The 27,211-nt window shown below is 43.8% G+C and overlaps 2 protein-coding genes across 4 annotated transcripts in view; one reads left to right on the plus strand and one right to left on the minus strand.

The window, feature by feature from the left end:
* Nucleotides 1–1,480: 1,480 nt before the first annotated feature.
* Nucleotides 1,481–22,919, minus strand: LOC110487015 (transcription factor AP-4). Of its 3 annotated transcripts, none has more exons than XM_036939100.1 (7): nucleotides 22,496–22,918; nucleotides 20,271–20,436; nucleotides 11,113–11,211; nucleotides 10,570–10,758; nucleotides 7,403–7,501; nucleotides 5,582–5,749; nucleotides 1,481–5,287 (listed from the first exon to the last, which is right to left on the minus strand). In XM_036939100.1, the coding sequence occupies exons 1-7, from the start codon at nucleotides 22,582–22,584 to the stop codon at nucleotides 5,135–5,137; spliced, it is 963 nt and encodes a 320-aa protein (XP_036794995.1). In that variant the 5' UTR covers nucleotides 22,585–22,918; the 3' UTR covers nucleotides 1,481–5,134. The 3 variants fall into 3 exon arrangements, with proteins under 3 accessions (XP_036794995.1, XP_036794994.1, XP_036794996.1); XM_036939099.1 differs by having other exon boundaries at nucleotides 20,229–20,436; XM_036939101.1 differs by lacking the exon at nucleotides 7,403–7,501 and having other exon boundaries at nucleotides 20,229–20,436; nucleotides 22,496–22,919.
* Nucleotides 22,920–26,870: 3,951 nt separating this feature from the next.
* LOC110512269 (zinc finger protein GLIS2-like) overlaps nucleotides 26,871–27,211 on the plus strand; it is a 74,651-nt gene continuing 74,310 nt past the window's right edge. Inside the window, exon 1 of the mRNA XM_036939102.1 lies at nucleotides 26,871–27,143. The gene's annotated coding sequence lies outside the window, so the exon portion shown is untranslated. The remainder of the gene's footprint in view (nucleotides 27,144–27,211) is intronic.

Raw genomic sequence — 27,211 nt, forward strand, 5'->3', positions numbered from 1 at the left:
TATCTGGTGTGAACCTGTGAGCTAGACAGGCCGAGAAAGAACGAGTGAGGGAATGAGAGACAGAGAGAGACTGAAAATGAACACTGCATAGACACTGAAGTACTAGAGGACAGTGACATGCCACCTACTGGAGTCACTAGTGCTGCAAACTGTCACAGACGCCGATGGTGACGGTGGGCCATCTTTATTTAGCACCAGACCAGCCTGACTGTGGGTCTGCCCAGGGGGCTTCTGGCACGACAACCAATCACAAAAGGGACACATGTACATAAACCAGAGAGCTGGAGTGAACCAACAGGAGGGAAGGAAGGAGAGCGAGAACCTGGGCCACGTTCAATAAAACCTGTTTCATGACTACAGAACACAACCCTTTTTTAACCCTTCGCTATACAGTGGGGCAAAAAAGTATTTAGTCAGCCAACAATTGTGCAAGTTTTCCCACTTAAAAGATGAGAGGCCTGTAATTTTCATCATAGGTACACTTCAACTATGACAGACAAAATGAGAAAAAAAAATCCAGAAAATCACATTGTAGGATTTCTAATGAATTTATTTGCAAATTATGGTGGAAAATAAGTATTTGGTTAATAACAAAAGTTTATCTCAATACTTATTATTGAGATTATGTTATATACCCTTTGTTGGCAATGACAGAGGTCAAACGTTTTCTGTAAGTCTTCACAAGGTTTTCACACACTGTTGCTGGTATTTTGGCCCATTCCTCCATGCAGATCTCCTCTAGAGCAGTGATGTTTTGGGGCTGTTGCTGGGCAACACAGACTTTCAACTCCCTCCAAAGAGGGAGTTGAGCATGACAATGATCCCAAACACACCGCCCGGGCAACGAAGCGGTGGCTTCGTAAGAAGCATTTCAAGGTCCTGGAGTGGCCTAGCCAGTCTCCAGATCTCAACCCCATAGAAAATCTTTGGAGGGAGTTGAAAGTCTGTGTTGCCCAGCAACAGCCCCAAAACATCACTGCTCTAGAGGAGATCTGCATGGAGGAATGGGCCAAAATACCAGCAACAGTGTGTGAAAACCTTGTGAAGACTTACAGAAAACGTTTGACCTCTGTCATTGCCAACAAAGGGTATATAACATAATCTCAATAATAAGTATTGAGATAAACTTTTGTTATTAACCAAATACTTATTTTCCACCATAATTTGCAAATAAATTCATTAGAAATCCTACAATGTGATTTTCTGGAATTTTTTTTCTCATTTTGTCTGTCATAGTTAAAGTGTACCTATGATGAAAATTACAGGCCTCTCTCATCTTTTTAAGAGGGAGAACTTGCACAATTGGTGGCTGACTAAATACTTTTTTGCCCCACTGTTACATCACCGGTGTCATAGAAATTGCACTGCCGTAAAAATGTATTACATTTAAAATCAGATATGTAACAGTTAAACTGCTCTTAAATGCTAATGTGCTAGCTACACAAAGTGATAGTGATAAACAGAAACGAGACCAACTTGTAAAAAATGAAGTACAAACTTTATTATTCTGTCTTTACAAAAGGCACAAGCCTCTTCTTTATCCACCCACAAGTTTCTTCTTAAAAAAAAACTCTAAATATAATAGCTTCTCAACGACCGTGTGGACTGACTGTCCAACAAAACATAAGACAACAGATAAAGAGGAGCTGGGGAGGAGAGGAGGGCGTGAGTGACGGAGAGGGAAGACAGGATGAGAGTCTTGTGTTGACTACAGACAGACAAAGAGATGAGGGACAGACAGACATGGGACAGGGGTTGTATTCACTAGGGCACACCGTAGCAATGGAAAATTAAAACAACTGTTTCTTATTGGGCAAGGTCAGGTAGTATCTCCCTGTTTCAGTCCATTTTCTTCCGTTTGGTGCCTAATGAATACACCCAGGGTATATGACCGGGTCAGACACAGGGAAAAGGGGAAATACACAGCGGTGTGGTTTTAGTCTCACAACATATCAAGAGCTTCAGCTGAGGAGAGGCCCCCTTTCAGAAAATAAGAGGAACCCTCTCCCATATATAGTACAGTAAGTGCTTTAGAACCGTAACCCCCCCCCATTCACTGACCTCCTCCCTGACCCCTGCCCACCTCACAGGCAATCTGTTATGTATCTAACAGAGATATCGTATAGAAGATACACAAAACATCTATGGGACAGTGCTTGGCATCAGCAGAGAACATGTTTGAACACAGGTACTGAAAAGGGCTACTACGGACATAGCATAAAGCGTAACCAAACAAAAACAACAACATTTTCTTCAGCAATCAATAGGACTGGATCAGAGGACCGCCCCTACCGATCCAGATTATAAGGTTTATAGAGGGCACACCTCAAGAATCACTGACCATTTCCAAATAATGGAACTCAACATGGCTAAGTTGGTTTTTTTCCTGGGTGAACACAGTGGTTGCGTTCCAGGTTGACTAAATTACAGTCACAGTGCATGCAGCAACCTATGGCTGCGTGCCACCTCACTGACTTTCCAGTCCGGCATCAGTTGGCGGTGTCATTTTGTGGTAAGCTGATACAAAAACACCTATCCAGGCTTTGTGAGGTTCTGGCATGCGACTGCAATGAAGTGGCCTTGAACGTGGCCAGTGTGAATCTACTGTAAATACCAAGAAGGAAGGATAGGAGGGAGATGCGTCTCATCTGACCAGCAGTAAAAGGACTCCCTCTACACTCAAAGGGAAGACATAAGGGACAATCAACAAATCAATACAATTTACCATCAAATCATCTTACATTAAAAACGATTCCTCTGCGATTGGCCGTATTGTGGCCAAAAATAACCTCGGACAAAACCGTTGCTTTTTGCTCTTGAAAAGTGCCAGTTAGAGATGCTAAAGGTACTGGTGGAATCTTCTGGAATGTCTAAAAACAATGCATCCACATCTCCTTTTGGAAACCGCAGCACACTAAAACAAAGCATAAGCCACCAAGTGTGTATTTATATTGGGAGGTTCTGGACATAAAGGTTTACAGTATCAATCCTATTGAACAGTGTTCAGGCGTTCTCTATATAGGTGTGGCCAGCCTCTACCTCTTTCTCGCTCTGACTCCAGGGTTGAGTTAAGGCTGGCCTCACAGTGCCTACCCTGCACATTAGAAGCTGTGTTATGGCAAACCGCTGCCCCCCTCTCTCTCGCTCTCCGCACACCCCAGGCAGCGTGTTATCCTGGGTGCAATCCAGATGGGCTTATTCTCAACAATTTCTGTAAGTATTGTAAGGATCTGACAATCTGCACAGAATCTGGGTCTCTCGAACTCACCATGACTGTACATGTGTGTCTGCATTCCCCCCTCACTCCACGGGATAGGAGAACCCCCAAAACAACAAGGTTTCAATCAGGTCAGCCAGGGAAAACTCAGGCTTTTGAAAAAGTGTCTGTGATCCCTGTAAAACCACTGTCATATCTGGGGCACAACAAAACCATCATAGACAGACTTTACAGAGAGAATGAAACACACTGAAAAGCACAATAATAAAAACGGACAATAGCCAGGGATGCTAACTGGTCGGGGCACAAAGGAGCCAAAACATTTTGTTTTGCACTGTGACACGCTAGAAATCTGTGGAAACCGCAAGAAAATGTGTCTATTTTCAGAGTGGGGTTGTCACAATATCAACATTTTACTAATGACGTGATACCACGCCAAGTATCACGATGCCGAGTAGTATGGTGATACCAGAGATACCTGCCCCCCCCCAGGACGCGTGTTCCTATTAGTGGAAACAGAGTGAAATGCGCAGTCAACCAATATCATTGGCAGTTAAGGATCTAAACTCACAAACATCAGAGACGTTTTCAATACTCAAGGACAAATTATGGGAGGAGCTTTATCAGATCTGGGACCATTAATTACACAGGGGGGTGTGAGTGTTCTCCTACAATATCAAACAGAGGCCTGTCCCAAATACAGGGCTTTCCTAACCCCGGACACAACCCACCTAATTACAGCGTGGAGCTGGATACACCAGCCTACCCTATGTGTACAACAGCAAAAACACACAAAGGCTTTTAAAACTCAAGACATTCTCATCGATTAGCTTATTCAACAAGCTAGATGCCAAAATGTCAGAAGCAGCACACGAAAGGGTGAATCGCTGTTACAGGTTTTCATCTGTACTACTAATTAGGGGAGAGTGTCACCTATAAAAATGTCTACTGGGAACCCAACCCAGTAAAACGTGTGATGGCACAGAAAGAGAAAGAGGGAACCGGAAGTGCACTCCTCCTCTTTCCATAGTAAGCTTAGCTTTAGCTTTGTCTCCTAACAGCACCACTGAAATGAACAGACCTCTAGCCTCGTCAATATGGTCACGTTTCAGTTCAATCCCTGTGATTTATCGACCAGAGCCCCCGAGCACAACACAAGATCAAAAAGAAAACCTGTAACGCAAACTCTTACAAATTCTTTGTAAAGTACAACAGAAAAACGACAACATTTTCTCTTACTAAGGAGCCAAAAGGTGTGTTGGAACTGATTTAGAATGAGTCTTTGAATGCTCACAGTGTCTCATCGCTCAGGGGAGATTCCCCTGGGCAGAAATATGGTGAAGAGATACAGGAAGTAGAAGATTTCTTGTAGAAATGATCTCTAGTATGGGGGGGTGTGGGGTCACCTGGGACGGCTGTGCTGCTGGTTGGGGTACACCTGTCCTGTCCAGGCGCGCTTTCCTGCTCGCTGGGCAGAAGTTGCTTATTTGGTTTTGGAGAAGGTGAGAAAGAGTCTCCATTGGACAACTGAGCCAAGGGACCGGGCTGGACCTGGGTGTGACACTTCCATCCTCAGGCAGCCCTCTGGAGGAGCTAGACCCAGAGAGGGAGTGGGTTGAATGGGTGTTTCGTGACCGATGGGAAGGCTGCTGGCTGCTTGAGCTATGTGGAACGGTCAGGTCAACCCATCACCTTTCTACTGATGTTTTTTGTCCGGTTTGAGAAAAAGCAAGAAAGCAGAAAAGGGAGACAGAAAGAAGTGTGTATGTGTAATTATCCAGTTACAGTAGACTATCCTAGTTCAGTGTGTGTGTGAGTCTGATCCGTCTATCCAACCTAATAAATGGCCATATAATCAGAGTATTGTGGGTGTTTTACAGGGCCCCCTCTCGTGGCCCTTGTGTGTGATGGGAGGCCTCAGGGCAGTGAGCAGGCCTCTGGCCACTCGCTGTCGGACGCCGTGTCGGACCCCGCTGTGTCTGTGAGGGCGCGTCCCTGGGTGACGATCACCGCCCGGCGCTGTTCCTCCTCCCCCACCCTCTCCTGGATGCTCTCAATGTGCTGGATGGCCTGGAGATGGAGGGAGAGAGACAGATATGGAGGGAAGCAGAGAGTGAATGAAAAACAGCAGTGGCAGACGCAGTGACTACACCACCATCTGGTGTTCACATGTGGAAATGCACTGACAATTGCCACTTTTTATGGACACTTTCCATAGAACTACCAAGTGTTTTACAAACTGACAGAAGAAAAATCTATCTGCAACATACCAAAGATAACAGTTGCATAAATTCAGAGCGCAGTTTTTTCTCCCTGGGTTTGATACAACTACAATTTCTCCACTAGTGTTCTTCTTTGGCTCACCTGCACAATGGTGTCCAGGTTCTGGCGAGACGTGGAGGCTGTGTTGATGACAGAGGCCGGGCCCATGGTTACCACGGTGACGTGATGGGGAGGCGGGGCTGGTGCGGGGGCTGGGACGATGACCGTGGGGTGGTGGGTGGGGGCGGGGGACGACCTGGGGGCCAGCACCTGGAGGGACAGGAGGATGAAGAGGTCACACAGATATACATTGTGCATGTTAGAAATTGACTAGAGTAGAGTCAGACTACACAGAATTACAAATCACCTTGCATCCCAAATAACTACAGTGTATTCAGAGCCCTTGACTTTTCCCACATTTCTGTTATGTTAAAGCCGTGTTCTAAAAGTGATTACATTGTTCACCCCCCCCCTCACCAATCTACACATAATACCCCATTATGACAAAGAAAAATCACAGAGTAAAGGGTCTGAATAGTTATGTAAATATAATATTTCAGTTGTTTATTTTGAATACATTTGCTAAAATGTCTAAAAATCTGTTTCGTTATGTCCTTATTGGATATTGTGTGTAGATTGATGAGTAAAATAATACATTTTATCCATTTTAGAATAAGGCTGTAACTTAACAAAATGTGGAAAAGGTTAAGGGGTCTGAATACTTTCTGAATGCACTGTATTCATGGGATCAAGATGAGTGATTCTGCACCTCTCCTTGCCCAAACCGATCCCCGAAAACACACTGGTTGACACTCGCACTCAGTGAAAGTTAATTTTTAGAAAGAGCAAGACATTTGGTTCAGTCATCCTAAAGCGCCACATGATGACTAACAACAGATTATATCCCAGCTTTATTATTTAATAACATGAAAATACACCAGCAGACTCATCTTCCCAGCACCCCTTTCCTAGGGGCTTCTGCTGCCCTCTGGTGAACAACAATACAACTACCATACACCTTACTATGTTCCTCTCCAGCCTGAGCCCTAGTGACACCGTCATCGTGCTGTTCCCTATTCAACCTGAGATGCCACCGTGAGGGAGGGAGAGACCGTCACCGCAGAGATGGGATTTCTAGAGCCATATAAAATGAACAAAATGCATCAGTGATTCGTATTTTCCTTCCACTTCCTGAAGAGGCAACAGCACAGGAACGCCCGTCTGTGTGCGCATGTTTGTCTACCACTTCGTGTAGCCGCTAGTGGTGATGCTAATGTCATGACAACCATCTTCTGGTAGATAGAAATGGTTCCCAAAAACCTTGGGAACCATAAAAAGTGGCTTGTATCATGATTATTTGCATCAATCGAGGGGACGTCTGTTTTGTAAACTCTGCCATCAAATGAGCGCTACAGAGACATTGCTACCCAAACAACAGTCTCTAGCTGGTGTGCAGCTCAATTAAAGGGTAACTACACCCCAAAATCAACCTTTCTTTTTCCACACCTCAAAAGTTGTCTCCTGGTGTGGTCTAAGTATTATTGTGGACTTACAACATCCAGTTGTGTAGTTTTTCTATTAAAAAATGTGTGATTTTGAAAGCAAAACAGAATCAGGAAAAAGCAATAACAACAAAAATATGGGACTAGAATGATTCCCGGGCTCTCAAGGATGTGACTGAAACGTAGTGATCTGTGCGCCAGTAATGGAGAGTCGGCTGTAAATGTGTCAGAGCTGTTGACCGCGGTAAACCTTGAGCTCAGCTATATGTTACTCTCAGACGGGTGCTGTGTTGATGCGTTTCCACTGTGGCGATTTAGAGTCTTCCTGACGCCTCTGGAGACAATAATGTATGTCACATCAGTAGTGTGTGTGTGTTGATATGCGAGTGTGATTGTATGTCTCTCAGTCTCTTTCTCTCACCTGTGGGCTGTGGGCTGGGGTGCTGGCTCTCTCCTGCTGCTCGGAGTGAGTTCCTAACACATGTTCAGGCTGAGTACCACCAACCACAACACAGCAGACCTGAGTGGTTAACAGAGGTAGGACTCAGACTGGAGACAATAACACGGCCATTACTGAATATGCACCGTCATATCTATTATCTCTGCGCAACATTGCTAATGAGTATGGTCATTAAAGCCTTGGATTGGTCTTTATATACTGAACATAAATATAAACGCAACATGCAACAATTACAAAGACTTTATTGAGTATAAGGAAATCAGTCAACTGAGATAAATTAATTAGGCCCTAACTTATGGATTTCACATGATTGGGAATACAGATATAAATCTGTTGGGGGAAAAAGAAGGGGCGTGGATCAGAAAACCAGTCAGTATCTGGTGGGACCACCATTTGCCTCATGCAGCGTGACACTTCTTCTTCACATAGAGTTGATCAGGCTGTTGATTGTGGCCTATGGAATGTTGCCCCACTCCTCTACAATGGCTGTGCGAAGTTGCTGGATATTGGCGGGAATTGGAACATGCTGTCGTACACGTCCACCCAGAGCATCCCACACATGCTCAATGGGTGACACATCCGGTGAGTATGCAGTGAGTATGCAGGCCATAGAAGAACTGGCACAGTTTCAGCTTCCAGGAATTGTGTACAGATCCTTGGGACATGAGGCTGTGTACTATCATGCTAAAACATGAGGTGCATTTTATAGGCCTTCCCAATGGTACTATGCATTGGCATTCAAATAGACTGAATTTGACAGCCTACCGGAGAGATGTTGGCGATGCAAGCACACTGATAAAGCCTGTCCGTGTAGGCTACCAGGAGCATGAATCTCACCCTGTCCATGTAGGCTACCAGTAGCATTAATCTCACCCTTCCATTTAGGCCACCAGTAGCAATAATCTCACCCTCGCTATGTAGGCTACCAGTAGCATTAATCTCACCCTCGCTATGTAGGCTAACAATAACATTAATCTCACCCTTCCATTTAGGCCACCAGTAGCATTAATCTCACCCTCGCTATGTAGGCTACCAGTAGCATTAATCTCACCCTCGCCATTTTGGACACCGATTATGGCCGATTACATTGCACTCAACGAGGACACTGCGTGGCAGGCTGACTACCTGTTACGTGACTGCAGCAAGAAGCCAAGGTAAGTTGCTCGCTAGCATTAAACTTATCTTATCAAATACAATCAATATTAACATAGTCACTAGCTAACTACACATGGTTGATGATATTACTAGTTTATCTAGCTTGTCCTGCGTTGCATCTAATCGATGCGGTGCCTGTTAATTTATCATCGAATCACAGCCTACTTCACCAAATGGGTGATGATTTAACAAGCGCATTCGCGAAAAAAGCACTGTCGTTGCCCCAATGTGTACCTAACCATAAATATAAATGCCTTCCTTAAAATCAATACACAAGTATATATTTTTAAACCTGCATATTTGGTTAATAATGCCTGCTAACATGAATTTCATTTTAACTAGGGAAATTGTGTCACTTCTCTTGCGTTCCGTGCAAGCAGAGTCCGGGTTTATGCAGCAGTTTGGGCCGCCTGGCTCGTTGAGAACTGTGTGAAGTCCATTTATTCCTAGCAAAGACCATAATTAACTTGCCAGAATTGTAAATACTTATGACATAACATTGAAGATTGTACAATGTAACAGCAATATTTAGACTTAGGGATGCCAAATTAACATGAATTTCATTTTAACTAGGGAGATTGTGTCACTTCTCTTGTGAAGTCCATTTATTCCTAACAAAGACCATAATTAACTTGCCAGAATTGTAACAGCAATATTTAGACTTAGGGATGCCAGAGAACACCAAGATTGGCAAATTCGCCACTGGCGCCCTGTGCTCTTCACAGATGAAAGCAGGTTCACGCTGAGCACATGTGACAGACGTGACAGTCTGGAGAAGCCGTGGAGAACGTTCTGCTGCCTGCAACATCCTCCAGCATGACCGGTTTGGTCAGTCATGGTGTGGGGTGGCATTTCTTTGTGCTCCATGTGCTCGCCAGAGGTAGCCTGACTGCCATTAGCTACCGTATGCTGGTGCGGTTGGCCATGGGTTCCTCCTAATGCAAGACAATGCTAGACCTCATGTGGCTGGAGTGTGTCAGCAGTTCCTGCAAGAGGAAGGCATTGGTGCTATGGACTGGCCCGCCCGTTCCCCAGACCTGAATCCAATTGAGCACATCTGGGACATCATGTCTCGCTCCATCCACCAATGCCACGTTGCACAACAGACTGTCCAGGAGTTGGCGGATGCTTTAGTCCAGGTCTGGGAGGAGATCCCTCAGGAGACCATCCGCTACCTCATCAGGAGCAAGCCCAGGCGTTGTAGGGAGGTCATACAGGCACGTGGAGGCCACACACACTACTGAGCCTCATTTTGACTTGTTTTAAGGACATTACATCAACGTTGGATCAGCCTGTAGTGTGGTTTTCCACTTTAATTTTGAGTGTGACTCCAAATCCAGACCTCCATGGGTTGATAAATTTGATATCCATTGATAATTTTTGTGTGATTTTGTTGTCAGCACATTCAACTATGTAAAGAAAAAAGTATTTAATAAGAATATTTCATTTCATTCAGATCTAGGATGTGTTATTTTAGTGTTCCCTTTATTTTTTTGAGCAGTGTATATATACAAATCGGCTGATTAATCAGTATCGGCTTTTTTGGTCCTCCAATATCGGTATCGGTGTTGAAAAATCATAGTCGGTCGACCTCTAGTTTTGTGTCATGTTTTTCAAACGAGAAAGCAACAACAAAAAACTGTTTCCTTTGTCATGGAACGCCAAGTTGAAGTCAATATGCTGTTGACCTCAACAAACTGGCCCAACACCCGTCAATTGAAACGCTGGGAAACTCTCACAAAAACGGATCAGAAATAAAAATCATTGGATAATTATATTGGAGCAGGAGAGTTTATAAATAGCCTATTTTCAGGGACTTTTTAATGACCAAATTGAGGAAATGACTGATTTTCAACTCAAGGTTTTCCAGTACTTGATTTTCTGAGCTCCAAATTCAAGTACTTCAATCACTTCAAACAAGCACGCTGTGAAAACCCTGAATACGGAGGTTCCTGGTGTGTCTCTGTTCCTACCTCCTCCTGTCTCAAATGCTCCTCCAGCATCATGCGGACAGAGCGCTCCTTGTCCAGCTGCTGTCTCAGCTCCACCATCTCCCGCCGCAGGTCATCCGTCTTCTCCTCCTCCAAAATGTCTGGGGAACCGATCCCTTCATCCTTCTCCTCCGCCCCGCGCCTCCTCTTTGGGGAGGAGCCGCTGAACTCCTGTTGGAGCAAGAGAGGGAGCGGAGGGAGGGAGGGAGAGTAAGTCATGGAGGACTAAGATAGGGTTGATTTGGACTACGACGGGTGAGTCCTTCCATTGTGTTTGATGAACAGTCTATGAACTAAGGAATGGACACAGGAAAGTAAACTGAATTTTAAGAGCTGAGAATAGTAGAACATTTCATCTACTGAGGCCAGATTACTATTGTTAAAAAACAAAGTAATGATTCTGAGCACAGTAGTGTGTCTAGAGAGCCACATGCTGGAAGGAACAACTGCGTATCTAAACTTAATGGGGGGGGGGGGGGGGGGGGGGGGTTGTAGTAGTGACACCAAATGATGACGGTGTCTCACCTGAATGAAGCGTTTGAGCTGGCTGTTCTGTTGCAGTAGCCGTGTCTTCTCCTGCTCCAAAGCGAAGATGTACTCTGCTGTCTGCTGCAAGATGGCCGCCTGTAGAGGAGTGAACACTGTTATAACTACGACAAAATGTTACATAGCAGTAACAAGAGCCTTTTGACTGGTGCTGTAGCAGCAACTAGAGCCTCTTGACTGGTGCTGTAGCAGCAACTAGAGCCTCTTGACTGGTGCTGTAGCAGCAAATAGAACCTCTTGACTGGTGCTGTAGCAGCAACAAGAACCTCTTGACTGGTGTTGTAACAGCAACAAGAGCCTCTTTACTGGTGCTGTAGCAGCAAATAGAACCTCTTGACTGGTGCTGTAGCAGCAACAAGAGCCTATTTACTGGTGCTGTAGCAGCAACAAGAGCCTCTTTACTGGTGTTGTAGCAGCAACAAGAGCCTATTTACTGGTGCTGTAGCAGCAACAAGAGCCTATTTACTGGTGCTGTAGCAGCAACAAGAGCCTATTGACTGGTGCTGTAGCAGCAACAAGAGCCTCTTTACTGGTGCTGTAGCAGCAACAAGAGCCTCTTTACTGGTGCTGTAGCAGCAACAAGAACCTATTGACTGGTGTTGTAGCAGCAACAAGAGCCTCTTTACTGGTGCTGTAGCAGCAACAAGAGCCTCTTTACTGGTGCTGTAGCAGCAACAAGAGCCTCTTTACTGGTGCTGTAGCAGCAACAAGAGCCTCTTTACTGGTGCTGTAGCAGCAACAAGAGCCTGTACAACTTCAAAGGGAAGACTTGTCTATCAACTCATCAGTAGGTGTTACAGGTCTGCTTGAAAGTTAGTGAGCCCCTTGTTCTATTACAGATGTGTTTAGTTTTTACCATCAAATCTTCATTTAATCAGAACCAGTCTTTTTGATCTGACATAACAGGTTTATATTTACCAATACCATATGTTGGTGTAGAGGAAATTATTCTTGTAGTAGAAAAACAGAATTAAAAAGGAATTAGTGCAGGTGCAAAAATAAGAGAACCACAAGTTGCATTGGTTAAATCAAGTAGGTATGTAGAATCAGGTGGGTAAAATAAGAGAACCACAAGTTGCATTGGTTAAATCAAGTAGGTATGTAGAATCAGGTGGGTAAAATAAGAGAACCACAAGTTGCATTGGTTAAATCAAGTAGGTATGTAGAATCAGGTGGGTAAAATAAGAGAACCACAAGTTGCATTGGTTAAATCAAGTAGGTATGTAGAATCAGGTGGGTAAAATAAGAGAACCACAAGTTGCATTGGTTAAATCAAGTAGGTATGTAGAATCAGGTGGGTAAAATAAGAGAACCACAAGTTGCATTGGTTAAATAAAGTAGGTATGTAGAATCAGGTGGGTAAAATAACTTGGTACCAAATGACCCAATCAAAGGAGAGATCGTTAGGAAAGAGTTTGGGCGGGACTCTGACAAATAGAGATAAGAAACCTGGTCAGTTTGGTGTTACCCAACCAGGTGAAGGCAAAGCACGCCATGCTGCGAGGAAAGGAGATCTCAGAGGACATCAGGACGTGGGTATTGAGAGGACATCAGTCGGGGGAAGGTTATAAAATCATCTCAAAAAGATGTGAGCTCCATCAGTCCACTGTTTACAAATGGAGAGCATTTAACATCACAGCAACTCGGCCTTGAAGTGGACATCCTTCCAAAATACCCCCAAGAGCCACAAGAACAATAATAAATCTGGTAAAAACCAACCCAAATATAACATCTAGAGATTTGCAGACCTCCCTTGCTGCATCTCAGGTAAATGTGCCTGCTTCAACAATAAGAAGAACACTGAATCCAAATGCCATTCACGGGAGGGTTGCTAGGAAGAAGCCTCTGCGGTCAAAAAAGAACCAAACTGCCTGTCTTAACTTTGCCAGAGACCACCTGGAGAAACCTGAAGGTTTCTGGATGTCTATTCTCTGGACCGATGAGTCCAAAACTGAAAACGAAAACACAACACGGTCTACCCCCAAAATAACCTTATCCCAAAGTCAAGCATGGTAATGGAAATGTCAAGATCTGGGGCTGCTTTTACTTCTCTGAACTGGGACGACTCCACATCACTAAGGGAACCATGAATTCTTGAACAGACAAGGGGATTCTTGAACAGAACGTCATGCCATCAGTCAAGGAGCTAAAGCTGGGCCGAAAGTGGGTCTTCCAACAAGACAAAGACTTAAAGCAAATCTACCAAATAATAGCTCAGGAGAAAGAAGATTTGTGTTTTGGATTGGCCAATCCTGACCTAAATCCAATCGAGATGCTGTGGCAGGACCTGAAGCGGGCAGGTCATGCCAGACACCCCTCAAACCTCACTCAATTGGCTGAGTTCTGTAAGAAGGAGTGGGCAAAAATCCCTCAAAAACAGACATCAGAGACTGATCACTGGCTATAGGAGACAGTTACTCCAAGTTATCGCTGCTAATAACTAATGACTGAAGTGGCTCACATATTTGAGCACACATCAAATCTGAGTTTCTGTTAAATAAACCACTTTTGTTAGATGAACAATGAAAATATATATATTTTTTGTTTCTGTCATTTACCTGGAATGTCTGTATTACGAAATGGGGTTAATATGTTTATTTTAATATTTTATAGCAAAATAAATAACCAGCCTGTAGGGTTCACATTCTTTCAAGCAGCACTGTACATATCTAGAATCATATGTACTGGGAGTTGAACAGACATGGCAATATCCCCGTCTGTCTGACTGATCTCTATAGACTTTAACCTACTGTCCCACTATCCCTGTCTGATCTCTCTAGACAAACCTACTAACCCCGTCTGTCTGACTGATCTCTATAGACTTTAACCTACTGTCCCACTATCCCTGTCTGATCTCTCTAGACGAACCTACTAACCCAATCTCCCTGTCTGTCTGACTGATCTCTATAGACTTTAACCTACTGTCCCACTATCCCCGTCTGATCTCTCTAGACGAACCTACTAACCCCGTCTGTCTGACTGATCTCTATAGACTTTAACCTACTGTCCCACCACCCCTGTCTGATCTCTCTAGACGAACCTACTAACCCCATCTGTCTGGCTGATCTCTATAGACTTTAACCTACTGTCCCACTATCCCTGTCTGATCTCTCTAGACGAACCTACTAACCCCGTCTGTCTGACTGATCTCTATAGACTTTAACCTAATGTCCCACTATCCCTGTCTGATCTCTCTAGACGAACCTACTAACCCAATCTCCCTGTCTGTCTGTCTGATCTCTATAGACTGTAACCTACTGTCCCACTATCCCTGTCTGATCTCTCTAGACCAGGGGTGTCAAAGTCAAATGGACGGAGGGCCAAATAAAAAAATCAGCTACAAGACGAGGGCCGGACTGTTCGAATGTTCATTGAAAAATTTTTAAATGACGCATATAGTCTAGTGAACCTAATTGAACCTACTGAAAACCTAACAAATATATTACAATATGATCAGATAAATAAAGCAATATTTTCTTATGGCTCTGTCAGTAATCTTTAATTTTCAACAGACACAAAAGACAAATTTCCTTTATATAAATATCCCCATAACATGAACATTAAATGAAAGAAACCGGTATTCAAGGCACCATCAGTAGACTATATTTTCTATTTTAGCAAAAGTGGGCTAAATTTACTTCAAAGAAAAAACAATAATAGCAATTTTCTATCATCCACTCAACTGAAATATTTTTAAAATATAATTGGATTGAAATACAAAAAAATAAAGTGCAAAAATCTATTAATCAAAAACAACACTTTGTTTAAGGAGAAGTAACATGCAGTGAAAACAAATATTAAATTTTAACTTTTAAACTTGAACTGAGTAAAAACTCTAAATATGTGATTGCACAGTAATGTTCACTTGTTTGAGGTTGAGGGTGATACTTGGTGGTGTCCCATCTTTTCCACAAGTTCATCAATGTTCGGGGTAAGGCTCTGAGCTGAAGAAATCCTCAGAATTGAGTGGAGGTGTTCAGCAGTAAGTCGACTTCTGTGTGATGTTTTGTTCAGGTTCATCAAAGAAAACAGTTGTTCACACAGGTATGTGCTGCCAAACATAGACAACGTTTGAGCAGCCTGGATGCGCAGCTGGGGCATTGTGCCGGGGAGGAAACGGGCAAACTCCGCAGCACCCACTGCCGCATATTTTTCCCTCAGTGCATCATTGCATTGGAGGTCAATCAACTCCATTTGGAGGTTTGGTGGTGAGCTTTCCACGTCAACAGCAAATGGGTTACCGAGCAGTTCCAACCTGCTTTTTTGTGCTTCAAAGTCAGCAAATCGGCGTCGAAAGTCAGTGGTAAGCATACCTATTTTATCAGCCAACTGTGTGCTCGGGAACGCACTGGTAGAGAGCTTCTCTTTCATGGTCTGGCAGCTGGGAAAGTGGCTCAAATTTTCTTTCCGCATCTGCGTCTCCCACAGAGTCAGTTTGGTTTTAAATGCCTTCACTGTACTGTACATATCAGAGATGACACGATCCCGACCCTGCAGCTGCAAGTTTATTGCATTCAGATGACTCGTAATGTCACACAGAAAAGCCATTTCAAACAGAAACATTTCGTCTCGGAGTTGTGTTGTGTCTTTCCCTTTGCTGTCCAAGAATAGACAAATCTCCTCACGAAGCTTGAAACATCTTTGAAGCACCTTTCCCTGGCTTAGCCATCGCACCTCTGTGTGATAAGGCAAATCACCATGCTCCGTTTCTAACTCCGTCAGAAATGCCTTGAACTGGCGGTGATTCAAACCTTTGGCTCTGATAAAGTTAACTGTGCGCGTGATGATGCTCATTACATGCTCCATTTTCAAGGCTTTACCGCACAACGCTTCCTGGTGTATGATACAATGATAAGCTGTCAGCTCACCTGTCGCGTTTTCCTCTTGCATCTTTTCCCGTATCTTCGCCACCAGTCCGCTCCTGTGTCCACACATCGCAGGTGCTCCGTCGGTTGTCAAACCCACGAGTTTTTCCCAAGGCAGCTCCATCTCATTTACACATCTTGACACCTCTTCATACAAATCATGCCCCGTAGTTGTGCCATGCATAGGACGTAAAGCCAAAAACTCCTCTGTCACGCTTAGGCTGGAGTCCACTCCGCGGATGAAAATTGACAACTGGGCAATGTCAGAAATGTCGGTGCTCTCATCCACAGCCAAGGAATATGCAATAAAATCTTTTCCCTTTTTCACAAGCTGCTCTTTTAGATTGATGGACAACTGGTCTACTCTCTCGGCAATGGTGTTTCTGCTCAGACTCACATTTAAAAAGAGTTGCCTTTTTTCTGGGCAAACTTCGTCACAAACTTTAATCATGCAGTTTTTGATGAAATCCCCCTCCGTAAATGGCCGGGCTGATTTAGCGATCTCTTCTGCCAAAATAAAACTGGCCTTGACAGCAGCCTGGCCTTGTGATTTGGCTTTTTTGAACAGAGCCTGTCGAGATTTGAGGCCTCGTTTTAATTCCTCTGCCTTTTGTAGCCTTTGTTCCATGTCCATATTCTTGTTTTTGTCCGCGTGTTTCGTTTCATAATGTCGTCTCAGATTATACTCTTTCAGTACCGCCACACTTTCTCCACACAGAAGACACACAGGTTTTCCAGCTACCTTCGTGAACATATACTCCGACTCCCACCTTGTTTGAAACCCCCGGTTCTCAGTATCCACCTTCCGTTTTGCCATTTTTGATGGGTATCTGAAAGTTAATTTTACTGTGATGCTGACGACTGCTGTGCCAATAAATATTGAAATGAAGCAGCCTACTGCTCGGTGCGTCACCTTTGCATTGTGGGAAATGTAGTATTGGTGCGTGTAAAAGATCTGCGGGCTGCCGGCTTGCTGCGGGCCGGTTCTAATAATAAATCAAGATCATCCCAGGGGCCGTAAAAAACCTTCTTGCGGGCCGGATGTGGCCCGCGGGCCTTGACTCTGACATATGTGCTCTAGACGAACCCACTAACCCAATCTCCCTGTCTGTCTGGCTGATCTCTATAGACTGTAACCTACTGTCCCACTATCCCTGTCTGATCTCTCTAGACGAACCTACTAACCCAATCTCCCTGTCTGTCTGTCTGATCTCTATAACTTTAACCTACTGTCTCACTATCCCTGTCTGATCTCTCTAGACGAACCCACTAACCCAATCTCCGTGTCTGTCTGGCTGATCTCTATAGACTGTAACCTACTGTCCCACTATACCTGTCTGACCGATCTCGCTAGACTTGAACCTAGTATCTTAATCTCTCTGTCTGTCTGACTGATCTCTCTAGACTTGAACCTACTATCTTAATCTCCCTGTCTGTCTGACTGATCTCTCTAGACCAGGTATTCCCAAACTGGGGTACGCCAAATAAAAATGTGATTCACATGTATAAAAATGTTGACCAATTTGATACCATTAATTACCATTAATTAGAAGGGGCTAGAATAGTCTTACATGGTGAGCTACCAAGTGGCTAGGACAGGCAAGCCCCAGACTATTGTAGAGGACTTAATTATTCCTGCTGCCGCGGATATGGCTGGGACAATGCTGGGGGAAAACGCCAAAAAAACGATACAGACAATGTCTTCAGCAAACAACACTGTTTCACGATGCATCAGTGACATGGCAGGAGATGTGTGGAAACAATTACTGCTTCGCATACAAGCCAGTGAATTCTATGCGTTACAGCTGGATGAGTCAACAGATGTGGCGGGCCTGGCACAGCTCCTGGTCTGTTACATTTATGGGGAGTCAATTAAGGAAGACATCCTCTTCTGCAAACCACTGGAAACCAGGACAACAGGAGAGGATATGTTTAAAGTACTGAACAGCTTTGAGACATCTAATGGACTTTGGTGGTTAAGATGTGTTGGTATCTGTACTGATGGAGCAAAAGCCATGACAGGGAGACATAGTGGAGTGGTAATGTGTGTGCAAGCAGTTGCTCCCGACGCCACTTGGGTACACTGCAGCATCCACCGAAAAGCTCCTGCTGCCAAGGGAATGCCTGACAGCTTGAAAGACGTTCATTAAAGCAAGACCCCCAAACTCTCGTGTATTTTCTGCATTATGCAATATGGGCAGCGACCATGTAACACTTTTACAACATACAGAAGTGCGCTGGTTATCAAGGGGCAAAGTATTGACACTTTTTTAATAGAGAGACAAGCTTAAAGTTTTCTTTACTGACCATAATTTTCACTTGTCTGACTGCTTGTATGATGAAGAGTTTCTCACACGACTGGCCTATCTGGGTGATGTTTTTTCTCGCCTGAATGATCTGAATCTAGGATTACAGGGACTCTCCGCAACAATGTTCAATGTGCGGGACAAACTCGAGTCTATGATTAACTAGTTGGAGCTCTTCTCTGTCTGCATTAACAAGGACAACACACAGGTCTTTCCATCATTGTATGATTTTTTTGTTTGCAAATGAACTCAAGCTTACGGACAATGTCAAATGTTATATTGCGAAGCACCTGAGTGAGTTGGGTGAGCAATTACGCAGATACTTTCCTGAAACGGACGACACAAACAACTGGATACGTTATCCCTTTAATGCCCTGTCTCCAGTCCACTTAACGATATCTGAACAAGAGAGCCTCAACGAAATTGCAACAAGCGGTTCTATGAAAATGTTATTAAATCAGAAGCCACTGCTAGATTTCTAGATTAGGCTGCGCTCAGAGTATCGCCAAGCAGGAGTCGCTCTGTTAAAACACGGATGTCCTTTGCAACCACGTACCTATGTGAGAGTGGATTCTTGGCCCTCACTAGCATGAAAACTAAATACAGGCACAGACTGTGTGTGGAAAATTATTTAAGGCTGACTCTCTCTAATTACAACCCAACGTTGCAGAGTTATGTGCATCCTTCAAGCACACCCTTCTCATTAACCTGCGGTGAGTTATTCACAATTTCCGACGAACAAAAAATATTTTATATGTAAGATGGCTAAATAAAGAGCAAAATTATTGATTATTATTATATTATTATTTGTTCTCTGGTCCTATAAGAGCTGTTTGTCACTTCCCACGAGCCGGGTTGTGACAAAAACTCACACTCATTCTTATGTTTAATAAACGCATTGTATAGTGTGTGTGTGGCAGGCTTATTACAATGATGGCAAAAAACAACATTTGAGAGTGTGCTGACCCTGGTGCTAAACAGCTGGAGGTTGACTGTTTGAAGGGGTATGGGACTATAAAAAGTTTGGGAACCACTGTTCTAGACTTTAACCTACTAACCCAATCTCCCTGTCTGTCTGATCTCTCTAGACTAACCTACTAACCCAATATCCCTGTCTGTCTGATCTCTCTAGACTAACCTACTAACCCAATATCCCTGTCTGTCTGATCTCTCTAGACTAACCTACTAACCCAATATCCCTGTCTGTCTGATCTCTCTAGACTAACCTACTAACCCAATATGCCTGTCTGTCTGATCTCTCTAGACTAACCTACTAACCCAATCTCCCTGTCTGTCTGATCTCTCTAGACTAACCTACTAACCCAATATCCCTGTCTGTCTGATCTCTCTAGACTAACCTACTAACCCAATATCCCTGTCTGTCTGATCTCTCTAGACTAACCTACTAACCCAATATCCCTGTCTGTCTGATCTCTCTAGACTAACCTACTAACCCAATATCCCTGTCTGTCTGATCTCTCTAGACTAACCTACTAACCCAATATCCCTGTCTGTCTGATCTCTCTAGACTAACCTACTAACCCAATATCCCTGTCTGTCTGATCTCTCTAGACTAACCTACTAACCCAATATCCCTGTCTGTCTGATCTCTCTAGACTAACCTACTAACCCAATATCCCTGTCTGTCTGATCTCTCTAGACTAACCTACTAACCCAATATCCCTGTCTGTCTGATCTCTCTAGACTAACCTACTAACCCAATCTCCATGTCTGTATGATCTCGCTCTCCAACTCCCTCCTATCTGACCTTGCTAAATGTTCCCCCTCCATTTCCTTGACCACAATGTGTGGTGGACCTTTCTGCCTTTATTGTGTCCTCTTATAATTTCATTAATGCATGTTGTAGTTTGCTACGCGGTTTTAATTTGTTATTGTCTAATAAACAAGTCAAAGTCTGACCTACCTTGCTGAGTTTCTCTCCCTTCCTTTCCTCCCTCGGACCCACCTTGCTGAGTTTCTCTCCGTCGCTGTGGGGGATGAGCGTCTTGAGCGATTGGAAGCCGGAGTTGATGCTCTGCATGCGCCGCCGCTCGTTGCTGTTGGCGATCTCCCGGCGGATTCGCCGCTCCTGGTCGCGCGCCGTCTCGGGGGTCAGAGGAATGTTCGCCAGGCTGGGGGGGGGGGGAGAAGAGGTCGGAAGGTTACACAATAGGGGTCAAAGGTCCACAGAGTAGATATCAAGCGAGATCTTCAAGTTGACCTCTATTGGTCAGTTTTGAATGGAGTATAAATTCAAAACATGAATGAACCTACTGTGAGCAACGGCGCAGCTATGTATGAACTATCAAAACAAGCCAGAAAACAAAGCTTTGTTGAGCTTTCAAAACAGAACCATTGTGATGGTCAATTTCGATGCTAAAAATACAGTAACAACCATGTCATGTGCCATGCTTCCTACTACCATGTTGACTGTGCCTCGAGAAAACAGCATGAAAGTGCAGAACAGGCTTTGATGCTGTTTTCTTATAACACCCTAGCAGACGCTTCACGTGGCCCACTGCACAACACAATGCTGACGTTCCTGCTAGAATCCCTGGCCAAACCCCATTGTTTCAGACCTCTGAACCCACGGAACACAGCCTGTGAGAATTCCAACCATAAAAGTGTTTGTCATCCTGATTTGTTCAGCATGGCTCCCACACAGATTCCATTTGGGATGGGAAATGTCTAATTGAACTTCCACATCCTCTGTATCTAATGGGAGTATCACTGGGAAGCTTTCTAGTAGCAAGGCTCTTATCAGTACTGACTCAGCTGCCTCAGAGCAAACACAGGGAACAATTGTGCAGACACAGATGGGGAGAGAGACCGTGTCTGCTGTTTCCTTACAACCCAGAAACCAGCCAGCAAACACAGCCTCTGCCAAATCACGACTGGGTGGTAGCGAATAGCGAACCCAGTCACAAATACAACCACCATAGCTTGACAGACTAGGAACAGTATATTAGATGAGTTGCTTTAAACAGGGTCCCCAAATTATAGCAACATTAACATAATAAACATTCAAGTATTATCATAATAAATACACATTTGTAAGTGAGAAATAATGTTTGACAATGTATTATGGCCAAATGTGCACATCAAAGACTATAATTGAGTGTTGCTTGGACAATTTTATGCAAAATTACACAATTCGAAAATAGAACTACATGTCCCAGACCACGTGCGCAGACCACACTTTATCCTTCATCTCCGCCTCCCTGTCTACTAAAGGTTGCAAATGCATCGACTGGCCTTCCACTATACACACCCCCTAATTAAAAAGACCACTACTAATTTCTCAATCGGTTGCGGAATGCCTCGTGGCGACACAATCAATTTCATACGGTCCAATCTGTTTTAGAATGCATCGCGCCGCCACACTGCTGCGTTCAAAACCACTCATCGAGTCCTCCGCCATTACAACAATGCGACTGCTTCCTCTACATGCGGCGGCATTGCTGAGCTGCGGGAGAAAAGACGCAGTGCATACGGTACTAGAGTGCACCAAAATGTGGCCAAGAATACCAGCGAAACTGTGATTTCGTTGCACAAATGCGATTACTTAAACTTTCACCGTGAATTTTACATAAATTATCCGGAAATGTGAAGTTACTGGAGGGAAGACTACGACAGATCCCTCACCACTTTAGCACAAGCATGGCCGCACTACCCACAATAACTTCAGCGCGCTCCCCAACGAACTGAGCAAACAGTACACCCTAGGACGTGAACGAAACATTCATAACAAAGGTGCGACACCTTTGTTATACATGTACTACCTTTCTTGCTCATATGTAAATTAGTATACTTATCCAAAACATAACGTAACCGTTGCGAAAATATCAAAATAGCCAGGGATCTCTCAGAACAGAGCAGCAGCGTGGTGTGCATGTAACCACGTGGGGTATGTTTGTTAGCTACTAAATGTCTAGATTTAGCTAAAGTAACGGTAAAATTAAGTTACATATGAATGTACTGAATCGTCTTCTACCTAATATGAGTACTTAATCGATATTCAATAAAGGTAATTGTCTCGCTCTTTGACAGTGGGTCGTGTACAGTACACAATAACATACAGATCAAATCAAGCATGTTGCCACGCCACAGTCGCTAAATGCGCACCACCAGCAGAGATAAACAATTTGTTATCGTATACAATAAGGCGAAATAGTAAAAGTGCACACACACCTACAAAGACCCCCAATCACTTCCTTCTCCGTTTTCCTAAAATGTTGCAAGGAGGGCACCTTCTGTGCTGGTACCATGAAATACTCCATGCTTTCCTCTCCAGTTGTGTGTCCCCCGGTTCAAATGAATTAACGCACAAAATATGTTCCAGTTTCAGGTGCAAATTCCCTTGCTCGTAAATCTAGAATAATTTCATAATTCGGAAAATTCCTTATGTAGTAGCAGAGCAGTCGGAGTTCTAAACGTTACTCTACTTCCAGCTGATAGGGTTCCCTCGTTGTGTGGCGCTCTCAATCTCTCTCTCTTTCCTTCTGCATGTACGTGTATGTGTGTAGTTGCAGCTGATCGGATGTCTTTCAAGGCGGGAAACAGCTGGTAGGAATCACACAGCACTACCAAAAGCCTCCTTCCGCGGACAGAGGGACTGCATCATGTAAACAAATGATTATTTAAATCTACACTGGAGGGGGCGAGGCACGAGTCTGGTTGATTAAATGATAGCCACAAATGTAGAATTGTTTCCATTGAGTGATACCGATCACTGATGCTATATCTCGAATCCTAGTAGCCTAATCTACAGTTATTATGACATTATCTATTTTGTGAGGATTTTCCACGTAAATTAGGAAAAACATTATTTTTTTTGCATGCGTCACTTAATTATTTTAAATCTACGATGTTTTTCGAAATGTTAGCGATAGAGCGGAGGAAACCAGTCTGATGTAGGGGCACTGGTCTCCTCTCACTATGAAGCGAACAAGCGGGATCAGCTGACGAGTTGGCAGGGCTCACAAAAACAGCAACAAACTGTGGGGGGCTCGAGTGGGGAGAGGAGCGAAGGGAAACAGCGCCGAGAGAAAGAAGCTGACATTGAACAGCTGAATGTGTTCACCATTTTGGGTGTAGGAGAGGAGAGTTACCTAATCGCCACTCCTGCCTTGTTGGTGCGTGCTGTGCGAGCAGAACAGAACTCGAGCCACAAAATGGGAGCAGTACTCTTGCACCCGGAAATGTGTGTAGGATAAGCGTGTGTAGCAATGTTACAATGTTGGTCAATTTCACGGCTGATCAGTCGCTGCTGCAACAATTGTTACACTTGCTGCTGTTGCTGTGCATAATGTTGCATGCCAGGCTATTACGGCGTTATAGTATAGCGCCATCTTTCTCCCAAAACTGCAGGCAATCCGCAAGTTTAGCACAGGATCATTTAGCGACTTATTGACACGCCCCAGCTATTGCTTTTCCTATGCTATTAGCGATTAATAGTTTTTATATGACATCATAGATAGGCTGGACCTAGATTCATTGACAAAAAAAATGAAAGCCTGCAGTCAGCTGGTTTTGCTTCTAGGCTAAAGGAGCTCACTGGGTGGTCAGGTTAGGTCCTGCCATGGAAAAGGAAGACCTGGTGCATGTCCTGCAGCGTGATGCACCATGCAACATACACAGTATTGCAGATGACATTGACAATACACAACTATTTTCAGCTACTAAAGAGACATCATCTAGGGAGGCTATTCCACATTCCTATGTAACTTTAATATTGTGCCCATGTGATCTGAATGGTCTGAATAACATACCTGTAATAAATGGAGGGCAGGAAAGATTAGAGCATTTTGCATTATGTCAGAGAACATTGTTAGTTGCATAGCCTATACACATAATTATGAGCAAAGTAGCCTATTACATCACTAATATGGGTAACCATTAAGAGCCTAAACTCATGCCTCCAGTCTCATTTCTGATTCTGCCCTTCACACCTGAATCTGAGCATTCCCAACAGTGTTTATTCAGTAGTCTACCTAGTCATAAAACAAATGAACAACTGGATTCGTTTTACAGGAAAAAAAAAAACTCTGCAACAAATCTAATATACTGTACATCGGTAAAGGTGGCAATGAATCTGTTATTACATATATTTGCACCAGTCATCATTGCTCATAGGGCTACACTTCTCCTCCAGTACACACATACACACACACACACACACACACACACACAGGCCCCGGAGGACAGCCAGGGACACTGGCATAATACCACAAAAGGACGAAGGCAACACAGTTGAACAGGAATATAATGAATTAGTTAAGTGTCATGTTCATACCCTTCAGTCTAACATGAACATAACATGTGCGTGAACATGTTGCTTGGGGGCTATTGTTATATGTTATAATGTAATCTGTTACAAGTATTTTGCATATATCTACTTTAAAGTTTCTAATATAACAGGTTCACGCAAGCTGATTTATGCACGTAGACCTACACTTAAAGGCTATACAGTCAAGTAATGTTGTCGACCTGCCATTATGTTTAGAGTTATGTGATAACTGTCTGTCTGGTGGCTGTGGTGCTACACATGACTTACCCTTCACCTTAAATAACCTGTTTGCATGGCTGTTTTCATCAATAATAATTATTTACACATTAATATAGGCTATGTTTATTTGTGTACTTTAGTGTGAGTGTATTTGCCTACGAATGTAACATTTTTGGATGTACCACTAGGTAGGTACCAGCCACTATAGGTCCAAAGAGTTCTGTACACAACACAGGTGTTGCATAACTTCCTCGTTACTTACCGTATGCCCCAGACATATTGACCCATATGTTCCCAGAGACAGACGTATTCACCCAATATCATGCACAAGTTATGTTGGACTTGATCATTAGTCCTAGTCTTGGGAGAGCTAGACATATGTGCAACCCATCACTAAAACACCAGACACAACTGGGCGGCAGGTAGCCTAGCGGTTAGAGTGTTGGGTGAGTAACCGAAAGATCGCTGGTTCGAATACCCACGCCGACAAGGTGAAAAATCAGAAATCTGTCAATGTGCTCTTGAGCAAGGCAGTTAAATCTAATTTGCTCCATGGGCGCTGTGCCACTATGTATGACCCTGTAAAACAACCAATTTCACTGCATATGACAATTAAACATGTATTATTATTAACTACTCGTCAAGATAATATGGCGTATTAATGATGGGCTGGAACAAAAGCCTGCTCACTTTGTAGCTCATGACCAGATTGGAGAGTCAAAATTCACAATTTACTGTTACTGACACGACCTCTGGTGGTTAGATGAGGTAAAACAATGTTACTGGTTCAGCACTTACCTGAAACACCATAATTGCTCTGGGTTTTTGGTACTCCGAGGCAGTGTATCGGAGTTCTCCCTAAGCAACACAAGTGGGCTATACCTAATGGTGCACTGGAATAATTATTAGGGCTATGGGCCTAGGTATGTGCCACCTATTGCATTAGGAATTCATTGACTTGGTAGGTAGCCTAAGTACATTGATTGGTCCCTGTCATTTCCTAAATTAATTTAGTAATTGAATAACAATAGACAAAAAGATAGACATTTATATAGGTATATTTACAATAGTACTATTTTCTCCCATCATCTCTAATAAACTGAACGCGAATGAATAGAAAATAAGCAGATGTCACTTATAAGACACCAAAACAACTAGAAACACGTTTGTTGAATATAAAGAAGTTAACGGGTTAAATATGAACACCAAATATGTGGCAAGGAGTTTTTTTTAAAGAAGCTCAGCAATTTCCTGTTTAAACTTGGGAAAACAGAGACGTGTCCAGTAACACAGATGCGTTAAAACATGCAAACCAATTGTCTCCTAAGACATACATATCCCTTATGATTTTCTGTATGGTTCATTGTAAGAGTTAAAGCGGGTTAAAGAAAACGGTATGTTCCGCGGGGAAGGAAAGAGACTTATTTTGAGAGGAGCTGAGGACTGACTGCCCATGGTGGATGGGCGGAGCAGCAAGCATGCGCTGAGCTGGCAGAGCCGGGGCTAGTCTGCTGCGCGCGAGGAGAGGGAGATCACGGGCTGGCTCGGGTCCTCTCAGACGGACGCGGGGAGACCACCTTACCAAACACGTCTCCTTGAGGACTAAATAGGCGAGAACAGAAAAGAGCAAGAGGGAGAGTGAGAGACAGGGAGAAATAGAATAATAGAAAGCTATAAGGACAACACCTCCGTTTGTAACCACAGGGAGTCGGCATCTGGAAACATAACGAGCGAAGAAGACCCCCCCCCCCCCCCCTCGCGACATCTCTCGGCTCTGTATCTCCCAGCGCACCCCTCCTATAGCCTACTCCCTGGAGAACGACCACCCATTGAACACCCTAATTGACCAGCGTTGCCATTAAGCGATGCACTTTGAATCCAAGACGAAACCGAACGCGTAATTTTTATGCACATTTTACAACCAGTGATCTTAATTTTCCAAAACGGAACAGTTTAGACTATGGATACAGTTTAGGGTGTTTAGCCTAAAATGAACGGGTTTCTGGCGACGAGAAATGATCTCATCCCCGGTAACTGACATCAACACTATACTATCTCGTATTGCTTGTGAAAGAATCTTATCGTCTTCGTTTTATTCCATTTTCTTTTTCAAACCAATGGTCTGGGAACGGACCGCCTCACTCGACACATACTATTGTATTTAGACGTGTCAGCTTCCTTTAGTGCTTTGAACGAGGACAACATTACAGAATTGCAAGGGGAAATTGCCATCGAGAGGCTTTTGCACAAACATACGGAGTGGAAAGTTTGTTGCCGGAGAGGGAATACATCGGAGACATCTCGGCCATATCCACGGGATTTTTCCCTAAGGTAAGCCCGTTGCCTTCAGCCTACAACTCCCCTATATCCTTCCCTCTATCCTTCTCTGTGTGTCGGGT

Source organism: Oncorhynchus mykiss, chromosome 12, assembly GCF_013265735.2.
Source record: "Oncorhynchus mykiss isolate Arlee chromosome 12, USDA_OmykA_1.1, whole genome shotgun sequence".
Taxonomy (NCBI): domain Eukaryota; kingdom Metazoa; phylum Chordata; class Actinopteri; order Salmoniformes; family Salmonidae; genus Oncorhynchus; species Oncorhynchus mykiss.

Bases quoted from the DNA above. Each gene is read 5' to 3' on its own strand.
- LOC110487015 (XM_036939099.1), bottom strand. From the start codon at position 22,584: ATGGAGTATTTCATGGTACCAGCACAGAAGGTGCCCTCCTTGCAACAT. The intron at 20,437-22,495 runs GTGTGTGTGCAC...CCCCCCCCCCAG, and splicing joins GTGATTGGGGGTCTTTGTAG to CCTGGCGAACATTCCTCTGA. The intron at 11,212-20,228 runs GTAGGTCAGACT...ACTCCTCTACAG, and splicing joins AGGGAGAGAAACTCAGCAAG to GCGGCCATCTTGCAGCAGAC.